Source organism: Centroberyx gerrardi, chromosome 20 (genome assembly GCF_048128805.1).
Source record: "Centroberyx gerrardi isolate f3 chromosome 20, fCenGer3.hap1.cur.20231027, whole genome shotgun sequence".
NCBI classification, from domain to species: domain Eukaryota; kingdom Metazoa; phylum Chordata; class Actinopteri; order Beryciformes; family Berycidae; genus Centroberyx; species Centroberyx gerrardi.
Window position 1 is genome coordinate 4,217,618 of NC_136016.1, and position 27,505 is coordinate 4,245,122.

Consider the following 27,505-nt stretch of genomic DNA (forward strand, 5'->3'; position numbering starts at 1 on the left):
TGTAACTGTTCATTTCCACTGTTGTGGAGTATTCCAATCCTTGGTGTATTGCATGTTGTGTTTTAGCGTTCCCTCTTTAAAGCCCGCTGAAATCTGAAAAAAGCCATAATATTTAGACTCGCAACCCATCATTTTGGCCTGTGTGATTATACTGTGAAATACCAGCGCTGGCTTTCAATTTCGAGGTTTTACTCTACAAGACCAGCTATAATCGTGGTCTGTGTAAGCCGCAGCTGGGTCGTCCTCGGTGAAGTGGATAAAAGAGGTATCAGTTGTCATACATGCACAGCCAAGAGTTTTGATCATCCATTATGGAATGAGGCGCTTTGTCCACTAATTGCCTCGGGCCACAGTGGCTTCGCTGCAACCTGAGCTCTCTAAGGGCCTGTGTGAGGCCGGGCCGGCTCACAGCAGAGACTCACTGGGACATTTTCATTCCCAACCTGAAGATGTTGGCCGACCTGTATGATGGCGGCTGAATGCCCTGCTCCTGTCACAGTGGATCAAAACTGCTGCCCTGGAGTTAGGGAGTAATTGCCTACCGTTTGCATATTTAGGACATTGCACAGTAGACGAGTATAGAATAAAAGTAGAGTCCACACACTGCAAGTTGCTCCCAAGGTGTAAGAACTTATTGTGTATTTCATACCAGAGTTATAATAGTTTGACACTTTTCAGCAGTTTTTATTTTTGTTTTATTTTGAAATTTGATTGTCATTTCGGTTAGTTTTCAAATGGCGTTTGTTTTAGTTAAGTTTTTATATTCAAAAATGATTAGTTTTTTAGCTTTTCAGTGGTCATGCCTGTATATGTTAAAAGTAGGTGTTTTGTGTACATACTGACACAAAATGTTTTTGGACATGCACAGTAGGAATCAGTGTATTGATAATATATTGATAGTTGATCAGGGCCTATTCATGATGACGGGATTCTTTTCCACCTCATTCACAGTAAGGCAAAAGACTAAAACTGAAAAGAAATCGGGCTCATTTAAAAAAAAAAAAACTGTTAGTTTCAGTTTTTCCATTATGATTAGCTTTTTTTAATTTGTTTACTAAAATGTTTCTTCCATGCCTAGCTATAATCTTAGTTTCAGTTAACTATTAATATCCTTGATTCATACAGTTTGGGAGCAACTTGCTGTGTCTGTGCTCTACTTTTGCTCTGTTGTGTATTCTGTCCAGCACCTGATTAACATTAAGATGTGTGTGGTTTTACTCTGCACAGTGGACGAGTATGAAATGGTATGTCAATTGTGTAAAATAGAAATAGGAGACTGCTCCAGCATTCCAGCACACACTGATGGAATCTCCCTGTCCTGGAGGGAAAGGAAATGAGCTCTCTCTCTCTCTCTCTCTCTCTCTCTCTCTCTCTCTCTCTCTCTCTCTCTCTCTCTCTCTCTCTCTCTCTCTCTCTCTCTCTCTCTCTCTCTCTCTCCCCTATTCAACACCTATTGTCGATCACTCCACACAACACCTCTCACCTTTCCTCCCAAGCATTCACCAGCTGGCCATATGAAAGGCTGCAGAGCTGTATGACCTGCCAAATACAGTTAAATTATTCAAAAAGCACTTTGTGTTTGTGCGTGCGTGTGTGTACGTGCATGCAAGGTCACCTTTGTCGTCTGGGCATTGTGTGTATATGCATAAAACACACACGAGAACCTTTGCTGGGTGGGCATTGTATGTGTGGTTGAGTGTGTCTCTACCTGTATAATGTTAGTGGGTGGGAGATTGGTGTGTAGCTACACCCCACTCATCCTAAGCATGTCTATGTGTGTATCAGTGACACCAGCTCTTGAGGACAAGCAGGAGCACTTTGCAGACCCCCAGCCATGCCTGGGTTTCACCTGAGACGCCAGGTAAGCCATATTACACTGAGACCAGCTCTCACTGCTTTCCCCCCAGGGCGTACAGGCTATACAACTGCGTTTAGGTGGACCTAAAGATTGCCTTTCACTGCCTGGTAGATTGGACTTACAGATAGGCTGTTGTTTGCCATTACAATGGGAAAGGAGGAGTCATTTTCATGAAGCATGTGAAGTATTGGCATGTGAGATTTGATTTAGTATTGTCTTTGGAAAAATAGGTCAGTAGTGTCTAAACTAGGTCTGACCTGGGTGTCTTTAGCTTGAGAACAAGGATCAGGGTCTTAATGTGTGAAACCTAGTCTAAATGCTGATGGACCGAGCCAAGGACCTGGTTTCACTCGGTTTGACAGACATGTCATTCTATCTCCTGCCCTTAGTCGTTCATTTTATTGAGTGGTTAATTTATCTATCAAAGCGTGTAATTTAGTGATTTAGATAAAGAAAATCTGCACACTTTGTCTTTCGAAGTTGTAAATCAACATGAACGCAAATTACAAAATAAAGACTAATGTACATGATTTTGTTATTTTGTAGGTAATGTCACGATTTCCCAGATATTTTCAACACTGAAGAATTAATAGCCATGTCACCGGTTAAGTCCCAAGGTAGAACAAATGCCACAAAGCAGAAGGCAGAGGCAGCAAAAAAAGAAATTCAACAGAAAAATGGAAAAAGGAATGGCTCCAAAGCATCTCAACCTACCTCTAAAGTGCCCAATAAACAAAAAGGTAGAGGGAATTCACCAACTCTGGAGAAGGGGAAGAAAGATGAGGTGAACAGTAAGGGAAGGAATAAAAAAGATGAAAGTAAAAAGGAAGGTATAGAACAGAAGGAACCACAGAAAGCAACAGGGAAGAAATTGGTAAACGGACGAACTGTGAACAGTAGATTACAACCTCAAAGTGAGAATGGCAGTAGAACTAAAGGGGGCGTAAATAAAACCACCAAACCCCAACCCGCTCCTAAGACGACCACAACCAAAACAGGAAGGATCAACAACAAGCCCTGTGCCAAGACTGGAAACAAAAGAAGTGGCAGGGTGACAGAAACTGAGGAGGAGGAGGAAGAGAAATCGGAGAGTGATGGAGGAAGCTCGGTGGATGAGAGGGAAGAGGAAGATAGTAAAGATGAGACGGAGGAGGAGCTGGGGAGTAATGAAGAGCCAGTTGAGACGCAGGGGAGCGAGGAGAGCAGTGACGGGGAGGCCGAGTCGTCAGATACTCAGAAAGATACAGAAGAACCAGCAGCAGACGAGGAATCGGACAAAAATCCCTCAGAGGAAGCCAAGGACAGAAGTGACCCAGAGGAAGAACCCGTCACCACCAGTGAAGAAGAGGAGGAAAGCAAGAAGGAAGTCGAAGGGTCCGAGCCAGTCACCAGCGATGAGGGTGGAGACGAGGAGATAACCCAGGAGGACACGTCTGAAAAGCCATCGACTGGTAAAGCCTGCAGACGGCGAAGAGTGACGCTACGTCCCTTGGAGCCTGCACGAGAGCAGAAATACAAGATGTTTAAAAAAACAAAGGCAGATAAGCAGGCTGAGAAGGCAGAGAAACAGAGGGCCAAGGCAGAAAAGCAGAGGGCAGAAAAGGAAGCCAAGCAAAAAGCCAAGGAAGACAAAAAGAACAAAAAGAAGCCGCAGAAAGAGGAGAAACCCAGCCCTGCACCGGAGGAGGTTCAGCCACTGAAAGGTGTTTCCTTCAACAAGGTTGACCAAACAAAAGGCAAGACCCAGCTCCTTCTGTTAGCCAGCAAAACAAAGAACATCAAAGAGAGAAATGCTCCTGCAGAAGCAGATCCAGATGGGGAAGAAGAAGAGGAGGCTGGACCAATGTTGTCCAAAGCCTCCAAAGGCCAAAACCGACTGATGCTTCTCAAAGCCAAAGGTAAAGACCTCAAAGCCAGTCTGGAGCCTGGACCAGCAAAAGAGGAGCAACAGGGGGCTGCAAGTGTCAAAAGCCAGCCACAGAGTTTGCTCTTGGGGAAGTTCAAGATGGCATCTGTGCGACACAGAACCAGTAAGATGTTAGCAAAGCCCGATGAGGAAACATCGGAGAGTGAGGCTGCAGATGGAGGGTCCAGCAAAGCCAAGGACCCTTTGATAGGCAGAAGAAAAGGTGTGACAACTCTTCGCCGCGTGTCTGGTTGGATTCAGAAGAAAATGCCAAGGGGGGTAAACTTGAGAACAAAAGTTTCTGCTTGGTCCAAAGTCATTGGGGTCTCCCGCTGGCTCCCGCTTCGGGCCCTAAAACAGAAAGAGGAGCCCAGAAAATCCAAAGGCAATATCCTCAAACACAGGATGGCCATGAGAGTTGCCACTAAAACCAGCCTGGCCAGTAAGAAGAGCAGGAGCTCCTCTGAAGAGAAAAGAGCTAAAGAGAAAGCCGGCCCCCAGGGAAAGGCAGGGGAGGGAGGGGAAGAGGCAGCTCCAGCTGGGGAGAAAGAGGTAGAGGCCAAATATGCTGTGGTGCTCCCCAGGATGAACAAACTGGGCCTGGCAAAGATAGCCCAGGCAACTCCTGCAGCCTCTACCCCGACGACCAGCACTGGATCACCAGGAGGCACAACCACCTCAGAGCCCAAACCCCCTAAACCAGGTGCCAGGCTTGTACTGCCTGTCAAACCAGACCTCAGTCTCCTTAAGTCCATCAAGAAGTCCTTGCCAGGAGGATTAACAGCAGGTGGAGAGACAGCAGACAGGAATGGTGGGTCCAGTGTCGGCACAGCAGCACCGGAAGGATCATCCGATACTGAGGATAGGATCAGGAAAGCTGCCCTGGACAATCAAGATGGTGTCAGTGTGCTTCTAGCTGCCAGAGGGAAGCTGGGCTCCTCCCAGATTAACCTGACCAAGATGTCCCTCTCAGGGGGAACGATAGCTGCCGGACCGACTCGGGCCAGGGGGCCGGACCCAGAGAGGGAGGCTGCGGCTGGGATACCCAGGCCCACCGCTGAGCCCCTTCAGACTGGGGAGGCAGGCAGGGTGTTGTCAGGAGTGGGCACCTTCTATGAGGAGGAGGTAGACAAGGAAGTGGCCCAGCTGATGGGTGAGGAGGGGGTATATACTGTTGGCCCACCAGAGGTGCACTGGGCAGGGACTGCACGGATGAGTGGAGACCCTCAGGTATGTATCAAGTAATCAATGTTTGGTGATGAACTGGCAGATTCCTCATTAAATCAATAACAAGTCTTAGAATTATGCAAATACCACAGGATTCTGTGTCTTTTCTACTCTACTATTTTTATTCCTCTGACCATGTGTTTGACTGAAACTCCCTTGTTTTGTCAATGTACTTCAATGATTCAGGACTGGCTGCGTACGGAGAACCTGTTGCCCCACCAGACGGTGGAGAAGCTAACCAAGTGGACGGTCTATGAGGATGAGGGCCAGGCTAGGACGGTCCCAGCCCACAATGGCAGGGGCCCCTGGGAGTCGGAGGACCCCACTCAGGAAATGCTGGAGAGTCGACTCAACAGCACACAGGTACTGATGCTGCATTATAGTAAAGTCTTACCAAGTCAGTTATGGACTGGCATAGTTGTCCTGCAATAACACACCAGTATCACCATTTTACTCAATTTCCTACTCTACCATGTCCTGTACTTTGTATTCCAACTTGCATTTTTCTCCATGCCATTTTAATCCCATGCAGACATGCCTTACCCTCAGTTCAGACAAATGAATCAATGGTTGTCTAATGTCTAATGGTTGGAGTGTCTGCATATCAGTTCTACTTCATCACTTACAGTCAGTGTTTATGGAAGAAGAGAGGACATAAAAGACTTGCTGCTGGTTTATTTATTTCCTAGTCTGTGCCAGTACAATAGAGCATACAACACACTCTAGCATGCTGCTATGAGATTGCAGTAGGCCTATATCAACTATCACACTGCTGCACTGCTGCAGGTGGATTGGTTACCTGCTGTGGAAAGGTTATGAGTGGACCACTAGCAGCAGGGATAGAAACAGTGCAGAAACAAAAACAAACCTTAAACCATGAAGGACTAAGGGCTGTGACGAAGCTCCATTTGCTGTTTTGGAAAGCTAATTCAATGTTAGCTAGACAGGAAGATGGCAGTGGAGAGAAGGTAAGGTGACAAGGATAGAGCCATGTCAAATCCATGGTACTGACTGGCAGTATTTTTGAATGGGGGTCTTGTTATGTGGACTCATGTCTGCTCTTGTCTCCTCTCTCTCTCAGGTGTTGATGCCAGGCAGCGAAACAGCTGTAGAGGTGGATGAGGTGGAGGATCTCTCCCAGCTCGAGTGAGTTCACACACATACACACACACACACACACACACATACATACACAGAGTATCTATAAACATGCACAAACTTAACCTGTTGGTGCAATGTTGTGATCTGTCCTTAGAGAGGTTTGCGAGAGCTCGGTGCTTCTGAATCTGAAGAAGAGGTTTCACCGTGACTGTATTTACGTATGTTACATTACTGCCCTCACATTTTCTTACACACAAGGCTTTTTGATGTCTATTATATGTGTAAGGATGTTGGACTAATCTGAGTCTCTCATTTTACAATGCAAAAAGTGTCCATCATAACAAGTCATATACACAGTCTTCAAATTGAGATAGAGATAATTCTCCAGTGTGCTTTAACTTGTCTCAGGAATTTTCTAGAAACAAGTGACTTGAAACAGCGCTACAAGTTAGCAACCAACGTTACTGCTAACATACACTTCGCAAGGCCTATTATGCTAACGTTACATCCTCAACAAAGGAATAAGCCCAGTCTGACAACCGATATGCAAAAGCCAAATCAAACAATCTAATGCTATAAAATGACATCATGACTTCCCTCATCAGGCAGGGAACTTGAAATGAATCTTCTACTAGCTAGCTAAACACTTCCACAAGCAATTTGAATCGTACAGAATTGTGAAATGGATAAATGAATCTTCCAATACAACTGCGGAGAAAACTAGCAACAGCAGAAACAGTAACTTAGTATATAGGTTACTACTACAAGCATTTCAGACATGGCAGTTCAACAAGGACCTAATGAAAATACTACAGGCTCCTAGCCACATCAGCACATGGAGATGCTTGCCAAATAAGATCTTAGGACTTTCTAGACTAAATGACTTGTTAAGATGGATACTTACATAATCCGTCTGCTGAACGGCTGTGTCATATTCCCTTTTCTCAGACCTACATAGGAAACATGCTACTGTCGGTTAACCCCTTCAAGCCCCTTAATATCTACACAGAGGATCTGAGATACCAGTACCAGGGAAGAGAGCAGCACAGAAACCCACCGTGAGCATACAGTTCTCAAACCATTGTACAATATCCTGCCCTCTCTTGATTCTATTACAGTTGGCAGCGTGCATCCCAAAAGTTATAGTCCCTTCTAACCTCTGTTCCCCTTCTGTTTCCACTATGGGTGGTTGACTTTGTGTTGGTCCTTGCTGCAGCCATGTGTATGCCATAGCCGACAACGCCTTTAGCCAGTCCCAGACCTCCGCACAGGAGCAGTGCATCATCATAAGGTACTGAGAGGAACACCAGTTTGCCTATTTCTATATATTTTTCCTAGATTCAGGGCTACTTCTTTCCAGTACGTCAACAGAGCCACAAGTTCTTACACTTTCACTAAAAGGCCAGATCTTCCTCAATCTATGCTCTATACTGACATATTGTGAGGTCTCTCTAGACCGAGACTGATAAAGATAATATTTCTCTTTGCAGTGGTCAGAGTGGTTCAGGGAAGACCGAAGCCACCAAGTTGATAGTCCACTATCTCAGCTCCATGTATCAGGGCAGAAATGCCAACCTCCGACAGGTATGGAGCAATTCACTGTGGAAGACCAAACGAACGTCTTCGTTCGTTTCCCATTTTATCCACAAGCAACGCTCAATTTTAAAACAAAGTACTACAATGCATCAGGTGTTTACTTTTCTGTCTTTTATACTTTACCTCCTCTCATTTAATCCTTTTCCTTCTCTTCTTCTACCAGCCCATGGAGGTCCTCCCCATTCTGGAGAGCTTTGGGAATGCCAAGACCATCCTCAACAACAACTCCAGCCGCTTCGGCAAGTACCTCCACATCCACATTCTCCAGTGAGTCCACTTAACATTACCCGTCGTACCCTTTGTAGACATTTCATTTGTTGATCACTGGCAAATTTGACCTTCAATTCCTTTGTTGCTGAGGAGATTGACTATAGTTGCTTTACTTGTGGACTGAGTGTCTCCTATCTTGTCATTGGTTGACAGTGGGGTTGTTGTAGGGACCTCGTTGTCCAAATATCTCCTTGAGAAGTCCAGGGTTGTCTTTCAGGTGAGGACCTTGAGTGAGGTGTGCTGTGTGCTCAAAATAGTCATCATGGATAAGCTACGACTTTATCCATGTGCAGTAGTGGACAAGTTAAGGCCATGGTATACTTACTGCGGCAGGTTCATACGGACAAAAGCGCACATTTGCGATTCTCTGAGTTTTTGTCACTAGTATTTTCCGTTCTGACTAGATAGAAATTTGTATGCAGTCACGTGCTTGACAGTGTTTCTATTTCGGGCAAGTTTGACTTGGTTGTAAGTATACCCCATGCCTTAACTGTGCATGAGGTGAGCTGTACAGTTGTATTGAATTCAACTGATGTCGTTGTTTAGGCCTTGTCTCTTTTGCCCTGTAGGCCGTTGAAGAGAGGAACTACCATGTCTTCTATGAGCTGCTGGCTGGTATGAATGACTGGGACAAACAGCAGCTCTATCTGCAGGGAGCCGAGACCTACTACTACCTCAATCAGGTACAACGCATCTACATGAACAGCATCACTACCTAACTCCACAAATTGCCTTGATGGATACCTTTCTTTTCAAATCTCTACCTCGTTTTCCTCAATTTTCCCTTTTCGTTCGCTCATTATACCTCTCATGCATTCTCTCTCACTTCATCCGTTGTCCATTCTCTGTCTATGTCTCTCTCCCTCCTAGGGTGGTGCCTGTGAGTTGAAGGGGAAGCAGGACAAGCAGGACTTCCAGCTGTTGGTCCAGTGCTTTGAGAGCATCGGTCTCCATGCTGACCAGATCTCCACCGTCTGGGCCGTCCTCTCCTCCATCCTGCAGCTCGGCAACATCTGCTTCAGCTCCTACGAGGTGTGTGTGTGTGTGTGTGTGAGAGAGATAAAGAGAGCGAGAGTGAGTGCATGCATGTGCAAAAGAGAAAAGAGAAGAGTTTTAACTTATCTCCCAAAGTTGCTGTGATGACAGTTAAGGCAAGATACTACAGGTGAAGAAAAATGAAAAAATCTCCCAAAGTTGCTGTGATGACAGTTAAGGCAAGATACTACAGGTGAAGAAAAGTGAAAAAAAATCCTTTCATCTAATCAGAATAAAATTATATACGGTGGCCTTAACTTGTCCACTACTATATGTATCATATATATATCATTTTGTAATCATAGTCAAATTCATATTTAATAAAAATGCGCATTTGCGTATCAGAACTCAGTGAATAACATCAGAGTGCATTTTCCTGTTTCGTTCCGATGAATAATTAAATAGTTGGTAATTTACAGAGGAATTTGTAAATAATTTACAGAAGGACTTGTAGGTAAAAAAATGTTTTATACCACATAAAATAGAAATGAAAAAATATATTAAAAAAGCCTGAGGAAGTTACCAGCTATTTTTAAGAAGCAGCAGATTGGAGGCCATAGGGTCACAATGTATTTTTTTGTTTGTGTTTTTTTATAGCTAATTTTGTGTATTATATGAATCTAAGTGGTTATAGTAGCAAAATATTATCTCAAAAATCACCATTTTCATCAGGAATCAGTTGGTTTGCTTGTTTCAGAGCGAGTCGTTCGAGGTGGCTCGTATCTTCAGCGAGGCTGAGGCCAGGAGAGTGGGCTCCTTGCTGCAGGTTTCCTCAGAGGCTCTGCAGACGGTCATCACACACCGAGTCACAGTCAGTGCATCTGTCGGGCCCCTTGCTGAGTTATCATTCATATTTGTGTCCGTCTGCACACTGATCGGCCTTCTGCTCAACAGGAGACGACCTATGACAGGATCTACTGCCCTCTGTCTGTGGAAAGTGCCATAGAATCCAGGTATTAATACCCATCATTTCCTCATATGTTGATGAAGACTAGATGCAAGGGGAGCTTACACTCTCATATGGCAGAAAAAAACATCTCAAATCAGGATGGTTAAATGCAAAGTTTCCATTTTTATTCTATATCTGACCAATAAAACTTTTTGGCACTTTTTGAGTTTAACACATGTCACTTTACTGGGTAAGTTTAAGTCTACATACACACTTTACTAAGTAAAGTGTGTATGTAGAATAAAAATGGAAATGGATTTAAATTTCTCAGTTTGAGATGTTTTTTCTTCCATTTGTGAATGTGTATTAAAAATGTTGATTTTATCCAAATAAACACAAATAAAATATTTTAAAAAGTAGAACCAGCACATTTATTTGGTTACATATCAACTAGACTGATATAGATAAAATGAACTAAATTTGTTGTAAGCATCTGACTGTTGTTGTACAGTATCTATGGAATCAGATAACATATAGATAAATTATTTCAGTTTGACGGAAATGTATTATTTAGAACTACTGTACCTTATAAAACTAACGTAGTTGAAATGCATTGGCATTATAATGCATTCACTCAATTTATTTGATTTCTATGAGTATTTAATACATGATAATGCATCATTTAAATTAGAATGACTTAATCCAATGTGAATTTGTCATAAGATTAAAATGTGTAAACCTAAAATATTAATGCATTTTGTGCTATTTTGCTCATATAGCAATGAACACTACAAGTAGACTAGTGTGTTAACAGTTTGTGAAAAAGTGGGTTGAATTGCATTTGAAGCATGAGCCACAATCTTTTCTCCCTTCCTCCATTTCTCTTGTAGAGATGCCATTGCCAAGGCCCTGTATTCAGTGCTGTTTGATTGGCTGTTAGAGCAGATCAATGATTGGCTGAGCCCTACAGAGATGGACAGCACAGTGGGCATAGTGGACATCTACGGGTTTGAGGTGGGTACCCCGCCCGGTCTGATCGACTGTACACACATCTGAGCCGCTGAATGTGATTCCACGGTTCTCTGTTCTGCTGCAGGACCTGGGAGTGAACAGCTTTGAGCAGTTGTGTATCAACTTTGCCAATGAGCAGCTGCAGTACTTTGTCAACAAGGCAGTGGTCTCTCAGGAGCAGGTCAGTGGCAAGTCACGCTTGATATGTATTATATCTCTATATATACAAATTACACTTGCAAAGAAGTTCCAAGATACACTTCAGTTGATCAACTTACCCGTTAAAGAGATGAGAACATCACCTTCTAAAGAGTACAACAGGTGGTGACATCACCTGGTACCAAAGAATATAGACACCAAAATCCATGTGTCCCTGGTGGATAATAATAATAATAATTGGTTACATTTATATAGCTGGGGGGGGGGGGGGGGGGGGGGGGGGGGGGGGGGGGGACCTCAACTCATCCACCACCAGATCATTGGCTCCGTAGCTCCATGCTAACACTTTAGCATTCATTATGTTGACTGATAGTAGACTCATTATCCACAGTAACAAGACTGGTCTTTTAGTAATAAAAATGTTGTTAGTGGTTTTTCATTATATGGCCTGTAGATTCATACATTTAAAAAATGAAATATCATTAACTCAACATAAATGATGAAGCCAGGTTTATTTTTGGAACTATTTCAGTTGAGCAACCATGTATTCATCCTCTGTGTAGTGATTTTTAGCTGTACACAGTCTCCCATCACCCACCACCTCCACTTCCTATGGAAACAGGGAAAATAGTCCCTGCTAGTTCCAAACAGTATATGTTTCATATACGTATCCTGTTTCCAGTCTCCGACACAAAACTGCCGGACTTAGCTGCATATCCCTTTACTTACCACTTAGCTTTAGAGCTGCTACAAGTTCTCATTTTCTCACTTTTGAGATAATGCTAGCAGCCTACTATCACTCAATATAGTAGTTAAAGTGTTAGCATGGAGCACCACAGCTAGTGATTTACTGGGGACACATGGATGATTTTGGTGCCAACGTTCTCATCACTTAACAGTTCAGTTAACCAACAGAACATTATCCCATAAACATGGTGTATTCCTATAAAGGGATAGCCAACTAAAATATGCAATTTCTCATTAAAATGTTTTTTTTTTTTAGTTATTACTGGGTGTAAAAAACAACATAAAATAAAAACTGGGAGAATCTGAAGTTGTTTCTACTGAGAAAAGCAACCACACCTAAGCATCTTCAATAAATATCTCCACACACTGAAACCCAATAGAGGCAGTCTCTATTCTCTCTTATAAAAAATGACACTATTGCAGGAGGAGTACAGTGCAGAACAGATCCAGTGGTACCCAGTGCCACTCAACAACTTCCACTCCTGTCTGGAGCTCATCTCCTCCAGGCCACATGGCATCCTCCGCATACTGGACGACCAGACCTGCCTCCCCCAGGTAGCCCACACACACACATACACACACACACACACACACACACACACACACACACACACACATACACACACAAGCACTAAATCTGCATTTGTACTGGCTAGATATGCAAAAAAAAAAAAAACAGGTTTATAGAATGATTGTGGCTGAGATGATGATCCCATGATGATTTTTATATTGTGATCACAGTCATTAATCAAAATGATTTGTTAGATTTGAAGACAATATTATTTTAACACTTTTGGCATTTTATATAAATAATCGATCGATGCTAAGTTTTCATTTCATTCTACATCTGACCAATGAAGTGACATGTACGGTAGTGAAAGAGTGCAAAAACATTCTTGAGTTACCCCATCATCTGTGCAAAAAGTAAAATATATATATATAATTTTAAAATCTTTCCTCCCTGTGTGTTTTTCTCTTGAGGCCACTGACCACACCTTCCTCCAGAAGTGCCACTACCACCATGGGAACAGCCCCTACTACGCCAAGCCCAAGATCCCACTGCCAGTCTTCACTGTTTATCACTATGCTGGAGCTGTCACCTATCAGGTATGACACAACATATCGGTATTCACAGCTGTATGCCGAACTGTATGAGTCATAACCAAACACTCGGCAAAAGCACCCAAGACGTATTCAGAAATATTCTTCTGCCTTTTCCCAGGTCCATAATTTCCTGAATAAGAACCACGATCACTTCCGCACAGAAGTGGTGGAGCTTTTTGCCAGGAGCCGCTTGAAGGTGAACCAGCTGTGGTTAGACTGATATATGGGGCCGATATTGGCCCTTTATTTCAAATTAGGATATCAGCCAGTCAGTATCAATACTCCACAGGCCTTTACCCTGAATTGATTCTAATTTGACATTTTGATCATGTTCGACACAAGTATGCAAGAACAAGTTTAGTAGTAGTAATAGTAGTAGTAGTATTATCCTGTGTTTCATGGTTTCAATGGAGAGTTTTAGTGTCCCATGATGGTCTAAATGCTGTTTCAGAGGCTTTTCCACCCTGATAAGAATAATATTCTGGGGGATACTTGCAATTTTTGTTTGTCATTTTCAAAGATATTGAATATTTGTATGAAAATATCTGTATAGAGTTTCAAAAACCCATATTGGTCGAACCTTAATGGACACACACACATTCACTCACTAACGCAAGTACATAGGGAAATTTACTTACCATCATCATCATCATTCTGGGTTTCAATGGAGAGTTTTAGTGTCCCACGACCTAAATGCTGTTTCAGAGGCTTTTCCACCTTATTAGAATAATATTCTGGGGTAAAAAACTACTTGTCTGTATACATGTGTATATATATTTTGGTATGAAATTAGTCAAATCAGCACAAAATAGCAGTTATCAGCATCTTTAATTCAAAGATATCAGTATCGGCCTTCAAAAACCCATATCGGTCAAACCTTAGAACCAACACCTACACACATATTGTAGAAATTATAACTCTCTAACCTCTATTCTGTTAACTGTCTGTCTAAGTTAATTATGACAAGTTTCATATGAATTTGAATGTGTTTCCCAGATGGTGTCGGAGCTGTTCCGTAAGGTCCAGGATGGTTACATCCAGCAGAGAGAGCTGGGCTGGAGGGGGAAGGGCCTCCGCCAGCAGCCCGCTACTGTCGCCGCACACTTCCAACAGTCCCTGGCTGAGCTCACCACCCGCCTGGAGAGGTACAAAGAAGACCCATAGAGACTCACTGTACTGGGTGTTGTGGGGTTTAAGTGAAGGACAACAGACAACAAATAAATTCTATGAATGAAATGAGACGCATCACACAAGATTGGATGGCTAGAAACAGCAGTAATTTAAGTAATTATAATTAATTAATAGTTAAATTTCATTTCATTTAATAGTTTTTCCTCCATGCTCTCTCTGGTAGGACAGGTGGAACTTGGACTGGGATGTTTCAGGAACACACATCAATCAAATGGACACCTGCCTTTCAATTGGTTAACGCTTGCTCCAGATGCCTAAAATTTGCATAAAGTAGACTTGAGCTTTATTTTTGGTGCCGCCCTCTCGTTGCAACGCTCAAAATATTTCAATGCTCACTTTCCCACAATCCTGCACCAAATTTCTACTTTCTTCTCTTTCAACCTTAAAGCACTTTCCCAAAGGTTGAGCCTGTTGTTTAATCATTTCAGGAGAAATCATAATACTCCAAGATTAGAAATATTAACCATCCATTTTCCATTTTTTCACCCCCAGATGTAAAACCACTTTCATCCGTTGTCTCAAGCCAAACTATGTCAAGGTAGAATATGTTAACAGCAGCTATTTCACATTGACATTAACCAGTTGATCCATAATACCAGGACCAAGTGTGACCTCACATCCTGTGTGTGCTTTGTCAGCTTCCTGGTATCTTTGACGTGGACTACGTGTCGGCCCAGCTGAGGCATGCTGGGATGCTGGAGACCATCCACATCAGGAAAGAGGGCTTCCCCATCCGCATCCTATACACCTACTTCATGGAGAGGTGCTGATCAACACACAGTGTCACATCTCAACAATCTGTGTGTGTGTGTGTGTGTGTGTGTGTGTGAGACATCAGAACCACGAGTCTTGGTCTTGCTGCTTTCTCCTCTTTTCCTCATCATCCCTCCATACTCTTCCTCCCCACATTCCCATCCCCCTGTCTTGCTGCCTTCAATTGCGGTTGGAAATATCGTAATTACGAGTTGAGTGCACCTGAACGACCCAACAAGGTGGTAAATACGACTGGGAAAGTTACATTTTTCTATGATACCCGAGTCGCCAAGATATAAGTTCCATCCTGTTATTATTTCCGACCAAAAGCACTTGAATGCACCGACAAGTCATATTTCCGACTTGCAAACTCAGATGTAGGAGCTTACGAGGAGCACTTGAAGGCAGCGTGGTCTTTCTGTTGGTCAGGTACGGGGTGCTGCTGGCCCAGCGGTCCACCCAGGTCTCAGACAGGGAGCAGACGGTGGCTCTGCTGGAGACGCTCGATGCAGAGGAGGGACAGTATCAGCTGGGACTCACCAAGGTGCCCAAATGCACACACATAGCACTAAATTTACATTTTTACTGTATGTACAGTGTATTCATGTTTGTATCTGTGTGTGTGTGTGTGTGTGTGTGTGTGTGCTAGGTGTTCCTGAAGGAGCTCCTGTACCAGCGGGTGGAGGACAAGTGGAGCAGCACCCAGACCTGGGCGGCCGTCACCATCCAGAGGAACATCCGGGGCTTCATCTGCAGGAGGAACTTCAGGTTCTTCAAGCAGAAAGCCATCGTCATCCAGAGCCACATCCGAGGACACCAGGCCAGGTGGGAGAGATGGTGGAAGGAGGGGAAAATGGAGGGAGGGAAGGAGGGAGGGGAGAAAGGAGAAAGCTGGGGTGACAATTCACTTCACCCTAAGCTGTGGCACAGTCCTCACATCTGATATGATTTGCTACCGAAACTTCCACACCTGCTCATATCCTCTAAATATCTGGACAAAGTGGGGTAACACTTTATTTTCCAGATCCGCAATTTCCTGTTAATTTCCTAGAAAGGAACTTTTAATTTCTTCCTGGAAAGAACCATGAAATTATGTTCTAATTATAGGGAAAATAGGGAAAGAGTTCAATGGTAGTTGGTAAGTACCTCTAATTTCTTCTGTTGTTGCCAAGACAGAACCATGAAATTATGTAGTAGTTATATAGAAAGTTAGAAAATAACTAGATATAATAACTAGAATTCAACAAATAACTATATTATATAATTATATGAATAATGACTTCTGATAGTTGACATCTGCCTATTATTTTTCCGGTAAATAGTTTAAAGTTTTGCAGATCTTTCCAGGAAATTCTTTTGGAAATGTACAGTATCTTATCGACTCACCAGACTGCTGACATTTTCTAAGAATTTCTACATCATTTCATGGTTCTTTCCAGGAAACTTCCGAAGAAATTAACAGTTCCTTTCTAGGAAATTATTAGGAAATTGTGGACCCGGAAAATTAAACGTTACCCAAAGTGGGGCGATGACTGACGAGATATTATTATTTGGTCTTTAATTATTAGACCTAGGTCACAAAACTACAAGTTTAAAGGGGCCATTGGTCCTGATGGGACTTTTTATTTTTATTTTTTTAGGTATGGCTTGCAAATAGATTTCTGGGGATTTTTGCTTGATCTTTACCCTCCATTATAATGCCAAAAACTATAACATCAAATCTGGCCTCTCTTAGACTAAGGAATGCACCGATGTTTTTTTTAAAGCCGATACAGATTGTCATATTTTTCCCCACTTATATCGTCTTATATCTGATACCGATTGTTCAAGTATTTAATACAAACATGCACAAAATGGGTTAAGCTTTTCAGACATGAGTGTTGGGTGTAACACTCAGCCATGGAAATTAAACCATGGAAATTGTTTCTCAGACAGTTTGTAGAAATCCCAGACCTTTTCTAGGCTTTTGCGCAAATTCAACACACTCTCCGCTAGGCTCGATAAAGTCCCGCCCCTTCTTGGAAGTAATTGGCTCAGTAAAACAAGGAGTAAATGTGGTGAAAAGGTGGATGAGAGAGGAATAGTGAACGGAAACGGATAAAAATGAAGCAAGAGAGCTGAACTGAGAGAGAATCCCATTTAACATGGAGGCTGAAAGGAGGTCAGTGAAGTGATGAGGAAATGTGGAAATACAGTGTGTGTGTGTGTGTGTGTGTGTGTGTGAGTGACTGCTGCCCCCTGTCTGTCCCCAGGAAGTACTACAAGCGTCTGAAGCAGTCTTTTACCCAGTTTTGGGCAGTGATGATGATAACTAGGAACACCATCAAGAGACGCCGGTGGAGGAAGGTAGATGTGCAAGAATACACACACACACACACACACACACAGAAAGAGAGAGAGTCATCCCCACTTCACAGTCCCTCCCTGGCTGGGTTTCTTAGCAACCAATGTTTACTGACTTTATAGTGCTATAAATCCTTTCTCTTACGCAATACCAGCAGCTTTAGCTAAACAGTATATCACAGGGAAAATGTGTCCATCCCTTCCCATTGACAACGCCCCCAAAAAATCCACGTTTCGGGGTCAAAGTGTACGCTTGTCATTGGTCATTTTGAACTCATTGTGCAGATTGTCATTAGTTAAAAATGAGTCAGTAACATTGGACATTTTTAAATGACAACTGAAAACATATCTTTTTAATCTAGTTTATAACTAATAGCAGTCTGTTTATCATTCTTAATTATTTTTGATCTTTCCTATCTTTATTATTTTAACTTTTTTATTTGTACCATCTTCCTTCCTTCCTTCCTTCCTTCCTTCCTTCTTTCCTTCCTTCCTTCCTTCCTTCCTTCCTTCCTTCCTTCCTTCCTTCTTAATTAAATTGTCTATTGCTCTTGTATCACTAGTTGCACCCATTGTTTTTTTTGTTTTTTTTTTATTTGTATTTTTTTCCTTTTCACACTGTCTTTTTATTTGTTTTTAATTTATTGCTGCATTGTGAAGCACTTTGAGCTGCATTTTATGTATGAAAGGTGCTATAGGCCTACAAATACAGTTTATTATGTTATTGTTGTTCCCTTTCATGCCATGCAGACTTTGGACTTTGTTGGCTGTAGGAACAGTTGTAATATTAGGATTTAAGCCTTGGTGGTCAATTTGCTGAAGTTATAGAAAGTGCGAGTACCCTCATTTTTCTTTTTTTTTTCTGTAAATCAAGTGACATATACAGTACTCTTCATTTAGAGAGAGAGATTTGCCAGGACTCTCTAAGTCCTAAAAGTGAAAATGTTCAGTACAGGTCAAGAATTGGCAGTGAAATTCCCTTTTTTTGAAGTCTACAGACGTGTTTTTGCTTTTTGAATCGTGCTGAACACCCAGAGAATTTACAGATAATAAACATTTGATTCTATCGGCTCACACAGATTTTGAATGAAAGCTTTTGGCTGTGCGTAGAGGTGAATTTGAACCGGTGTTCCATGCTGTGCCCTCACAGGAGTCACAGCACATGAGCGGCCTGCACCGGGTGCGTTCATTCTTGTAAATATTTCAGCCTCCACCCGACATCCTCCTGGATATTATTACGGCCACTTTCTAAATCTCATTCCTTTCCATGAACTATCCTCCTTATCTTACCTTAATCATGTCGCTGGGGCAGCGCGCACACACACACACACACACACACACACACACACACCTCCAACCGCACTCCAGTCTCGGACTTCAACCCCTCTGGCTGAAATTAGAGGCAGCAGTGCATCTCTCCTTCCGCCTTGTGAAACCTTTCCTCTCAGACTTAGTTCCAGCTCAGCGGCACTAACAGGTAGGTTTTATTTTCTTCTTTTATTCTTCTTCTTTACCTTCTTTTAATTTCTATTTCTACATCTCTGAAGTTCGTTTGGCTTGGACCAAGAAAATAACGGAGAAGAGAGGCAGCTGTCTGTTAGTATTAGCTTTCAAAATAAGACAAGTTGCCTCTCTTGGTCTTTTTCTGTGTGTCATCTCTCATTCCTGTGTTTTGTCCTTGCATTGGCTGCAAACTGAGTAGAAAATGTGGATCTTTATGTTACTCTTTTGTTGTTTCCATTGTGTTATTGGCAGTCCACTGGGTGTTTTATGAGGCTTGGACTATGGACAGTGTTCTGTAGCTGTCATCCTCTGTCAGCTGTTAAGGCGTAGTCGGACTCTTCACGTCTTTTATATTAGATTAATAATTGGTCACTTATAAAAAACAGGGTTTTGATTTTCTAGTACAGTATATCAGGCCTATATTGGCCTTCTATTGATCAGATATCAGCCAGTCAGCATCATCCACCTCTGATATGATGGATATGATGCAGTTTGATTGATTACATATTTATTGTAGCATTGATCAATACTACACTGGTTGTCTATGGGAAGCCCATAACCTGAATTCATTCTAATGAAACATTTTGATTGTATTCAAACTAAGTGTGCATAAATATGTATTCTTATTCTTATTCTAATCCTGGGTTTCAGTGGAGAGTTTTAGTGTCCCATGATGGTCTAAATGCTGTTTCAGAGGCTTTTCCACCCTGACAAGAATAAAACTCTTAGGGAAACTCTAATGAATTCTTCCAATTTATGAGTCATATTGAGCAAATATCAGCAGCTTCAATCTCAAATTCTCAGTATCAGTCTTCAAAATTCCATAACGGTCGCACCCTAGTTTGGATATTTGGTTAAACTTTATTTAAGGGCAAATAGCAGGTGTGAGGAACAGGGTGTGTTTTGATCTGTCATGATTTGTGACACGGTCTGGCTTGTTTGGTTTGGGCACATATTGATATGCAGGTCGCTTATTGTAAATCCTCTCTTTTAGAGGTTAGGGTTGGGCAACCTGTGTGTGTGTTTGTGGAGACCCATTCTCTGAGTTATTTGATCACTTTGTGAGAAGGAGGTGAGGCTGTACTGAAAGAAATCACAATAGAAATCATAATATGGATATGTGCGCACACCTATGTGTATCCTGCAGTGCGTGCTTCACATTTGATTACATTTACAGTTTATATTTTAGGTATTTAGCTAATATTCCTATCCAGAGTGACTTATAATGAGTGCAACAGTAGAATAAGATTTAATTCCTAGATCACCAAAAAGTCAAAGGTCAAAGGTCATGTCCTCAGTGTCCTATTCCTACCACCATAGAATGATGATAAATAGAATAATAGCAAAAGAGAGCGATACCAGGTATTTTTTTGACCCATAAGCATATCTGAATGACGCTGCACTCGTGCATTAAGGTGACACCTCTCCGCAAGCTGTAAACCTCCTGATAAAACCCCAGCTTTCTGGACTTTTGACTTCACATGAGGCGGGGCGAGGAGAGCGTGGGCGGCGCAGGAGTATATAACAGGATGTGTATCCAAGAATAGGTCTGATGGAGCGCATTCCTGGGGAGAAATGAAGGAGCGTTGAGTGTTTACTTCACGTACCTGGATAAAAGAAATAGAGTGTTGTGAGCCAAAAAGTTGCCACAGAATGAAAAGGAGGATGATGAAGATGAAGTCACGATGATGACAAGTGTGACAAGCAGCGTGATTGACTGACAGGTGTTGCGTGTGTGTGTATGTGTGTGTGTGTGTGTGTGTGTGTGTGTGTTCAATTTCAGGAACGCAACGAGAGGAACAAATTAAAGGCAGCCACCAAGTCTAAGTCTGTCTCCCTAGGAATGGTAAGGCTTCAGGATCAATCTGATCCAGACTGATCCAGAATCATAGTAATCCATCTGTAACATTTCGTCAAAAAACAGAAACCAACCATAGTCTACTTCCTTCTGTGATCCCTCCCTGTGATAACCATATGTTAATATTTGCTAAATGTCATTTCCCTGTTAGGATGTGGGGATGCTGGAGATCCCCGCTGAGCTGTCAGCCAGACTACGCAGTGCAGCAGGTGAGCATAGACACAAGAAAAACTAGATAAGTGGATTGGATTGGATAAGACAACAATCTACACACATGTCAAACCTGTGGTGGCCATTTATAGAACCCATGAAAAGTATGCCACAGACTTGGCAATGGTTTGTGATTGTAGTTCCCTCTCTGTCCACCAGGGCGGCAGCACGTCTCAGGAGTCACAGAGGTCGCACCTCCGCAGGTGAAAGCAGAACACAAGCTCTCCCTGCCTCAGGATATAGACCGCTACCCATTTTCTCGCTATGCCAAGATCATATTAAAGGTAAGTATGGTTGGCAAGGCGAGGACATGAAAACACACACACACACACACACACACGTTCATGATCCAAACTATGTACTTTACTGTACATCCTGCTACACTTGGCTCACACTTGATGGTTGTCCCCACACTGCAAAAAATCTACATTTAAGCAAGTAATTTAGTCTGATTAGTCTTGAAATCATATTTTTCTTAAGTTACACAAGCTTACTAAATTGTTAGCATGGAGCACTGGAGCAAATTATTTACTAGGAACACATGATGATTTTGGTGTCTATGTTCTCATCGTTTAAAGAGTTAACACCCAACCCTGTGTGAAGCCCGACATCTAATGGTAAAAAGCATGCTACTGAATTTGCCATCTGCTATTGGCTGATCTTTGGTGCCAAGTGATGTCACCTTCTACAGAGGACAACAGATGGTGACATCACTTGGCCCCAAAGATCAGCCAATAGCAGATGGCAATTTCGGTAGCATGCTTTTTACCATTCGATGTCAGGCTTTACACAGATTTGGGTTCGGGGCTTATTTACTCTTTAATGGCCAAGTTGACCAACTGGCCAATCTCCCAAAACCTTTTTGTATTCCTTAGAAACAAGTGAAAAAAATTTATTGCCAATGGGATGACATGCTTCCATGTTTCCAATGCAGTTTCACTGGTTTGGGGAATTTTCTAGAAAAAAGTGTCAATATCATGAATCAAAAAGTGGTAGGTCACACCCCCAATATCTTAAACCAAGGCAGAAGAAGACAGATGACTGAACTGCTATAAAGAAAATGATTAAAAAAAAAATGTTCATTAGTATTGAAAACAAGTTAAATCATGTCACCCCATTGGAAAAGAATAACAAAATTTTAAGTCTAGTTAAGTGTAATTCTAGATTAAATACAACAGACACACCTGAATGGAGGAATAAACAAGGAATAATTCACTGTCATCTTTTCCATTTCTCATTTTCTCCCTCCCTGTGTCTTCCTCAGGATACGTGGTGCCAGCCTCAGGGATATTCCCTCCAGAGACCCCTGACCCCTCTGGAGCCCGACGATGCCAGAACCGCCCTGGAGATTTACAAACTGGTAAATCGGACTACAACTACCACAACACAGCAAACGCCTCTTATATCCCTGTTTGGCTTTCCAGTATAATAGAACTTTGTGGAAATGGAATGATTTGACAATGATATATTGATGTTTAAAAATGCTACACGTACCTCTTATCTTATCTCTTTGCTTTTCAACCTGTTCCTCCTCAGATCCTACGCTTTACGGGTGAGTCGGACCTCAGCGGCTGGCAGGAGCAGATGCTGGGGAACTACATCGTGGAGAAGGGCCAGAGCCAGCCGACCTTGAGGGACGAGATCCTGGCCCAGCTAGTCTACCACACCTGGGGCCTGACGGAGGAGGAGGGCAGCCTGCGGGGCTGGCTGCTGCTGGCCTGCTGCCTCAGCGCCTTCACCCCCTCACCCACACTGGACAAATCCCTGCTCAAGTAGGTGGTGGCCTCGATCGGCCCGGGCTGGTGTGAGTTTTGAATGTGTTTGGGAAAGTATCGTCATCTATTCCTGACTGAGATGAAGCGGTACAATTATCCATGTGTCTGCATGCATTACCAACAGAGGTGTAGTGTAGGCTAAACCCAGCTAAAAACTAACAAACTAACTACTTACCATAGGCTTGGGCGATATCCACAATTTAATATTGTGATGCTGTCCCGCCAAAATATCGCGATATACGATATTATCGCGGGGGTCGGTCATTTTACAGGGTTTTTTTTATTTTTATTTTTTTATTATTTTATTTTATTTCTTCTAAATTACATAAAATTTCTAGGCTATTAATAATAACACTAATAATACTACTAGGGATATTCGATATTATTGAATATTGGCCCAAGCAGTTTGCAGAAAAGGGTTTACCCAGCAGGCTGACATAAATCTCTATAACAAAAATTCGTAGTATATCATAGTAAGTAAGAACAAACTGAAACATACAATAAATTTTATATTGTATAGTTTGATTTGCCTTTTTTTATTACACCCTGACCAAAGAAGCCTTGGAAGAACCCACCTTTATCAGTGTGTATGTGTCTCTGTCCTGTCCCACCCAGGTACGTGTCTGACGGCGGTCCGGGGGAGTACCGCTCTCTGTGCCAACACAAGCTGCTGACCTCCCTGCAGCTCCCGCCTCCCACCGCCCGCCTCTACCCCCCCAACCAGCTGGAGTGGACCACCAACCAGAGGAGGGGCAAGATGGTGCTGGATGTACACACCTTCAATGGTGAGGCTGCTGCGCTTATCTACAGTTTTTAGAAATGTGACATAATGTCTTGGGTTAGACCGATATTTTGGTTTGCTGATATATCGGGATGATATCGCTAGTCCATTTATTCATTTAATTTTTCAGTAATTTTTAGTAATGTAATTCCTCATTTAAAGGCAGTAATGTATCCCATAGTTACCATTGATTAGGTGTGGTGAGTCACCCTGCCTTAAAGAACTGCAAACCCTAAAAGAATTTCATTAGTCTGGGTTTCAATGGAGAGTTTTAGTGTCCCAATCTGGGATAAAAATGCGGTTTTAGAGGCTTTTCCACCCTGACAAGAATGAAATTCTAGGGGAAACACTGATTTCTTGGGATTTTTGGCATTTAAAGATATTGAATATCAGCACAAAATAAAAGGCCCATATGGGTCAAACTCTAATAATGTAATTTCCTACTTTTTCTCAGATGAGAAGCTGACAGCTGAAGTGGAGTCTTGGACCACAGGAGAGCAGCTGGCCTCCTGGCTTCTCCTTTTCAGGTATGAATGTTGCAAGTCTGTTTTCCTCCTTTGACACATATCTGTTTCTATATATTAATCTCGTACTCTGTGTGTGTGTGTGTGTGTGATGCAGAGGCGTGTCGGAGGCTGTGCAGGGCTGGTCGGTGTCCCTCCTGGCCGACGAGGGCTGGTCGGACCTGGCCGGCTCCGACTTCGTCATGGACCTGCTGGCCGGAGCCGAGGCCGAGGAGCTGCCGCCCCCGGGGACTCCCTCCTCCACGCACAGCGACTACCTGTTCAGCAGCCACGGGGACAGGTAGAGCCACGGGTCACGCAAAAACTCTTATCTCAGGGTATTGGGGCAGGACATAACGCGAGGAAGGATCATTCAAAAGTGTAAACCGATGGGATATCAGGTGGTTGGGCGGGTCTTGAAACTCTAGTTCCTCCAACCCTCTCTCTTTCTCTCTCTCTCTCTCTCTCTCCAGGATGGGGCCCGCGGATCTGGACGGCTTCATCCCCCCAGCACCCTCCATGCAGGCTCCTGGGCTGCCTCCTTTCGATTCCAAACCCTGGGGAAGAGATTATCCGCAGGAGGGTAGGTGCTCTCACCCCACCCCCCCACCCCCCATTCACTCTCCAGCTACCGGAAAGCAAGCTCAAGCTTGCTCTGGATTTACTTTCACTTGATCGCGTTCCAAGCGAATGTGCCCAGAGTGACCTTCGGGGTCAAGTAACTGAGATGGTGTTGATAGTCTTTTGATCTCAGACACCCGACTTATTCGAGCAACTTTCCTCACAAAATCCCATTTGTACCTCTCTCTTTCCACCTCTACCTATGTTCCCAGGCCGTAGGCGACAGATGGATGCCTATGTTGATGACCTGTTTGACCCTGTGCTGGACCAAGGACCTCCAGTCAGTGTTTTCATTTTATTTACTTTTTTAATTTAACCTGTAACCTGTAATCATTGCATAGGCTGTGTTGCCTGTTCCTGAAAAGCGTTATTTCCAAAAACTTTCATAGGGTTTTGTGTGGAGCCTGTGACCGGCTACTCATTGTGTAAGAGCGCCCAGTCGTCTCTGATGGATTGCGTATCTCTCCCTTGTATCTTATTACTGAGTGTGTGAAGTCACTGGCTTGTATTTCCTTCTCTCTCTCCTGTAACTGTACTCCTGTTTGTGTGCTTGCTGTGTCACTCACAATGTAACTCATTTGCTTGTTACTCTGTGTTCTGCGTGTGTGTAGGACATGGAAAGAGTGGCCATGTTGAACCGGAGGATGAGAGGAGGAGGAGGAATTGGACCCATGCAGCCTGGCATGTATGGAGCCGGTAGGAAGACTGGATTTCCTGTTCAATTTCCTTTTTTTCACTCCTTTTTTTTACTCTCCCCAGTGGATAGTTGCAGGGTTTCAGTACAAAATGCTATATTATATAGGCATTATTTCATTTTTTTACTAACTGGACTTTATCAGTCAATATTTAAAAAACACAGATCACATATTTTTTTCTTAAATGTTATATTCTATCCTCAGAAATATTATACTATATTGTAAGTTAATGTGTTAAGATGACTCATAACTTTAACAGTTACAGTGCTAAAGTGCTTTAATTTCACACCAAGAATCATTTTATAAGAGAATGTGTCACTTTTTTAAATCTCATTTTGGAATAAAATTCTTCAGTTATGATTTGGTTCAATTTATTGAAGATGATCTGTAATTAGAAACGATAATTCTATTTTCCAGGTATGCCTATGACAATGCCAGTATATGGGCAGCCAATGGGTAAGTGAGTCATGGTTTCATCAACAACAATCTACTTTTTATATGTTCTAAAATTTTTCTAGGCCTTTAATCCTTTTCACACTCACTACAAGGGGCAGAAAATAAGCTGTGTGTTTTTAATTTTTATAATCCTCATCGTCCTGCATGCTCTCTGTCTAGGAATGCCAGTCAATCCTGCCATGCCCGGCTATGGTGCCACTCCCATGATGCCAACCATGCAACGTAATCCTTCTACATAAACCTTCCACATCACATTTTATTGCTCCAGTTTGATCATTGTGTACATACTATCTAATGTATAATATATCACATAAATCTAGAATATACATTGTATGCAGTGTTTCATTTTGTCAGTATATTGCATGCCAACGTCAGTATTCATGCAGATTGTTTAGTTTTAGCCCTACAAACATTTCTTGGAGGTAAATCTACTCTGGAGGTAGAAGTAATCTGATTGGTTGAGTTAAACCTCACTGGGCGGAGCCAGATAACCTCAGTTTTTCTGGCTAAGTAACATTAGACTGAAGTCCAGTAAAAAAGGCAAGCGGTAAGAGAGGAAGAAGCTAATATTATGAAGCCTAGCGCTATTGCTGCTAACTGAAAAAATATCTAGGTTAGCTAGTTGGCCTAGCTGACCTTCCAAGTTCAAACTAGCCATACTAGCCTTTAGCTAGCTAGGAAGCTAGTTAGCTAGCCTGCTGACCTTCCAATATCATGAATGTCATGTTCATGAGTGAATGGAAAAGTTATTGCTATTTCTATTTTTTATTTATATTTTGTCCAGAGTTCCCTCTTTGCCATTCAGGTTTGCCAGTTAGCTAACTTGCCCGCTGAGAAACTGTGGTTCTTTGGCTCCGCCCATTAAGGTTTAACTCAACCAATGAAATTATTTCTGCCTGAGAAACTAAAACTCCAATATCCAATAACTAAAACTGCAATATTCATTCCCAATGAAGCCATGATGATGCCCCAAGCTGCTATGGCCGTTCCGCCCGTCGCTGATCCCATGCAGATGGCAGCCACACAGCAGCAACTCATCAACCAGCAGGCCTTTCTCATGGTGAGGAGACACTTCTCTCAGCAACAACATACTATGAGCGTGCAACATTATTGCCGAAGCAGTATTTCCCTCCATCGCCCCTGTCTCTCCTCCCTCTCTTACTATTCATTTTCATGTCATCTCCTCTTCCTTCCTCCCTCCTCCTCCTCCTGCCCAGGCCCAGCAGATGACCCTCCAGGCGATGACCCTGTCCCAGCAGCAGACCCAGGAGCAGCAGAGGGAGCAGAGGCGCCAGTCCGACCGACGGCCCAGGGAGCGCGCCCGCTCGCCCTCCCCTCCGCCCCCCTCGCCCCCCCCTCCGCCCCCCTCGCCCCCACCCACCCGGGCCGTGGCGCACGCGCCCAAACGCACCCCCAGCCGCAAGCACTATGAGCCAGAGGTGTGTGTGTATACAGTATGTAAAACATGCATGCCCGTCTATTTGTGTGCGTGAGCATGCTGACAGACATGGATGTGTTTTTCTATATTTTCCATATTTTCTTTAACTGCATATATCTCAATTTATTTTTAATTTTGGGACTTTTTTATTTTATTAATGTCGATATTTTTCATGTTACTGTTATTATGTATATTTCATTTATTGGTATATTTTCATATCATACATTTTTTTCATTGTTTTGTTTCTTTGTCCCAGTATGTTCTACTGCTGCTATTTTGCACATCCTCATAATGCTGTAACTCATTTTTTTCATACTTTTTACATATTATTTATACATTTCTACTTAATAGGTTATCATTTGCATTATGTTTAATACCCTCCATTTGCTCTATTCCTATCTATGTTCTAATTGTCTTTGCTGTATCCCATTGCTGCTACAACGACCCAATGTCCTCATTGGGATCATTAAAGTTT

The 27,505-nt window shown here is 42.7% G+C and overlaps 1 protein-coding gene across 1 annotated transcript in view; it reads left to right on the plus strand.

Annotated features, from left to right (window-relative positions):
* The first annotated feature begins 2,453 nt into the window (after positions 1 to 2,453).
* Positions 2,454 to 27,505, plus strand: part of myo15b (myosin XVB) — a 40,628-nt gene continuing 15,576 nt past the window's right edge. Inside the window, exons 1-41 of the mRNA XM_078290890.1 lie at positions 2,454 to 2,642; positions 2,778 to 4,994; positions 5,178 to 5,354; positions 6,073 to 6,137; positions 6,247 to 6,310; positions 7,041 to 7,150; positions 7,309 to 7,383; positions 7,583 to 7,676; positions 7,852 to 7,955; positions 8,112 to 8,175; positions 8,528 to 8,641; positions 8,829 to 8,990; positions 9,691 to 9,804; positions 9,888 to 9,946; positions 10,773 to 10,896; positions 10,979 to 11,074; positions 12,223 to 12,354; positions 12,781 to 12,906; positions 13,022 to 13,099; positions 13,900 to 14,048; positions 14,587 to 14,632; positions 14,733 to 14,857; positions 15,277 to 15,391; positions 15,497 to 15,672; positions 17,100 to 17,193; positions 20,477 to 20,539; positions 20,703 to 20,760; positions 20,921 to 21,045; positions 22,026 to 22,121; positions 22,298 to 22,533; positions 23,152 to 23,321; positions 23,772 to 23,844; positions 23,939 to 24,121; positions 24,294 to 24,403; positions 24,654 to 24,721; positions 25,053 to 25,137; positions 25,554 to 25,592; positions 25,752 to 25,814; positions 26,224 to 26,235; positions 26,549 to 26,652; positions 26,810 to 27,031. Of these exons, the coding sequence (XP_078147016.1) occupies positions 2,454 to 2,642; positions 2,778 to 4,994; positions 5,178 to 5,354; positions 6,073 to 6,137; positions 6,247 to 6,310; positions 7,041 to 7,150; positions 7,309 to 7,383; positions 7,583 to 7,676; positions 7,852 to 7,955; positions 8,112 to 8,175; positions 8,528 to 8,641; positions 8,829 to 8,990; positions 9,691 to 9,804; positions 9,888 to 9,946; positions 10,773 to 10,896; positions 10,979 to 11,074; positions 12,223 to 12,354; positions 12,781 to 12,906; positions 13,022 to 13,099; positions 13,900 to 14,048; positions 14,587 to 14,632; positions 14,733 to 14,857; positions 15,277 to 15,391; positions 15,497 to 15,672; positions 17,100 to 17,193; positions 20,477 to 20,539; positions 20,703 to 20,760; positions 20,921 to 21,045; positions 22,026 to 22,121; positions 22,298 to 22,533; positions 23,152 to 23,321; positions 23,772 to 23,844; positions 23,939 to 24,121; positions 24,294 to 24,403; positions 24,654 to 24,721; positions 25,053 to 25,137; positions 25,554 to 25,592; positions 25,752 to 25,814; positions 26,224 to 26,235; positions 26,549 to 26,652; positions 26,810 to 27,031 (6,576 nt within the window). The remainder of the gene's footprint in view (positions 2,643 to 2,777; positions 4,995 to 5,177; positions 5,355 to 6,072; positions 6,138 to 6,246; positions 6,311 to 7,040; positions 7,151 to 7,308; positions 7,384 to 7,582; positions 7,677 to 7,851; positions 7,956 to 8,111; positions 8,176 to 8,527; positions 8,642 to 8,828; positions 8,991 to 9,690; positions 9,805 to 9,887; positions 9,947 to 10,772; positions 10,897 to 10,978; positions 11,075 to 12,222; positions 12,355 to 12,780; positions 12,907 to 13,021; positions 13,100 to 13,899; positions 14,049 to 14,586; positions 14,633 to 14,732; positions 14,858 to 15,276; positions 15,392 to 15,496; positions 15,673 to 17,099; positions 17,194 to 20,476; positions 20,540 to 20,702; positions 20,761 to 20,920; positions 21,046 to 22,025; positions 22,122 to 22,297; positions 22,534 to 23,151; positions 23,322 to 23,771; positions 23,845 to 23,938; positions 24,122 to 24,293; positions 24,404 to 24,653; positions 24,722 to 25,052; positions 25,138 to 25,553; positions 25,593 to 25,751; positions 25,815 to 26,223; positions 26,236 to 26,548; positions 26,653 to 26,809; positions 27,032 to 27,505) is intronic.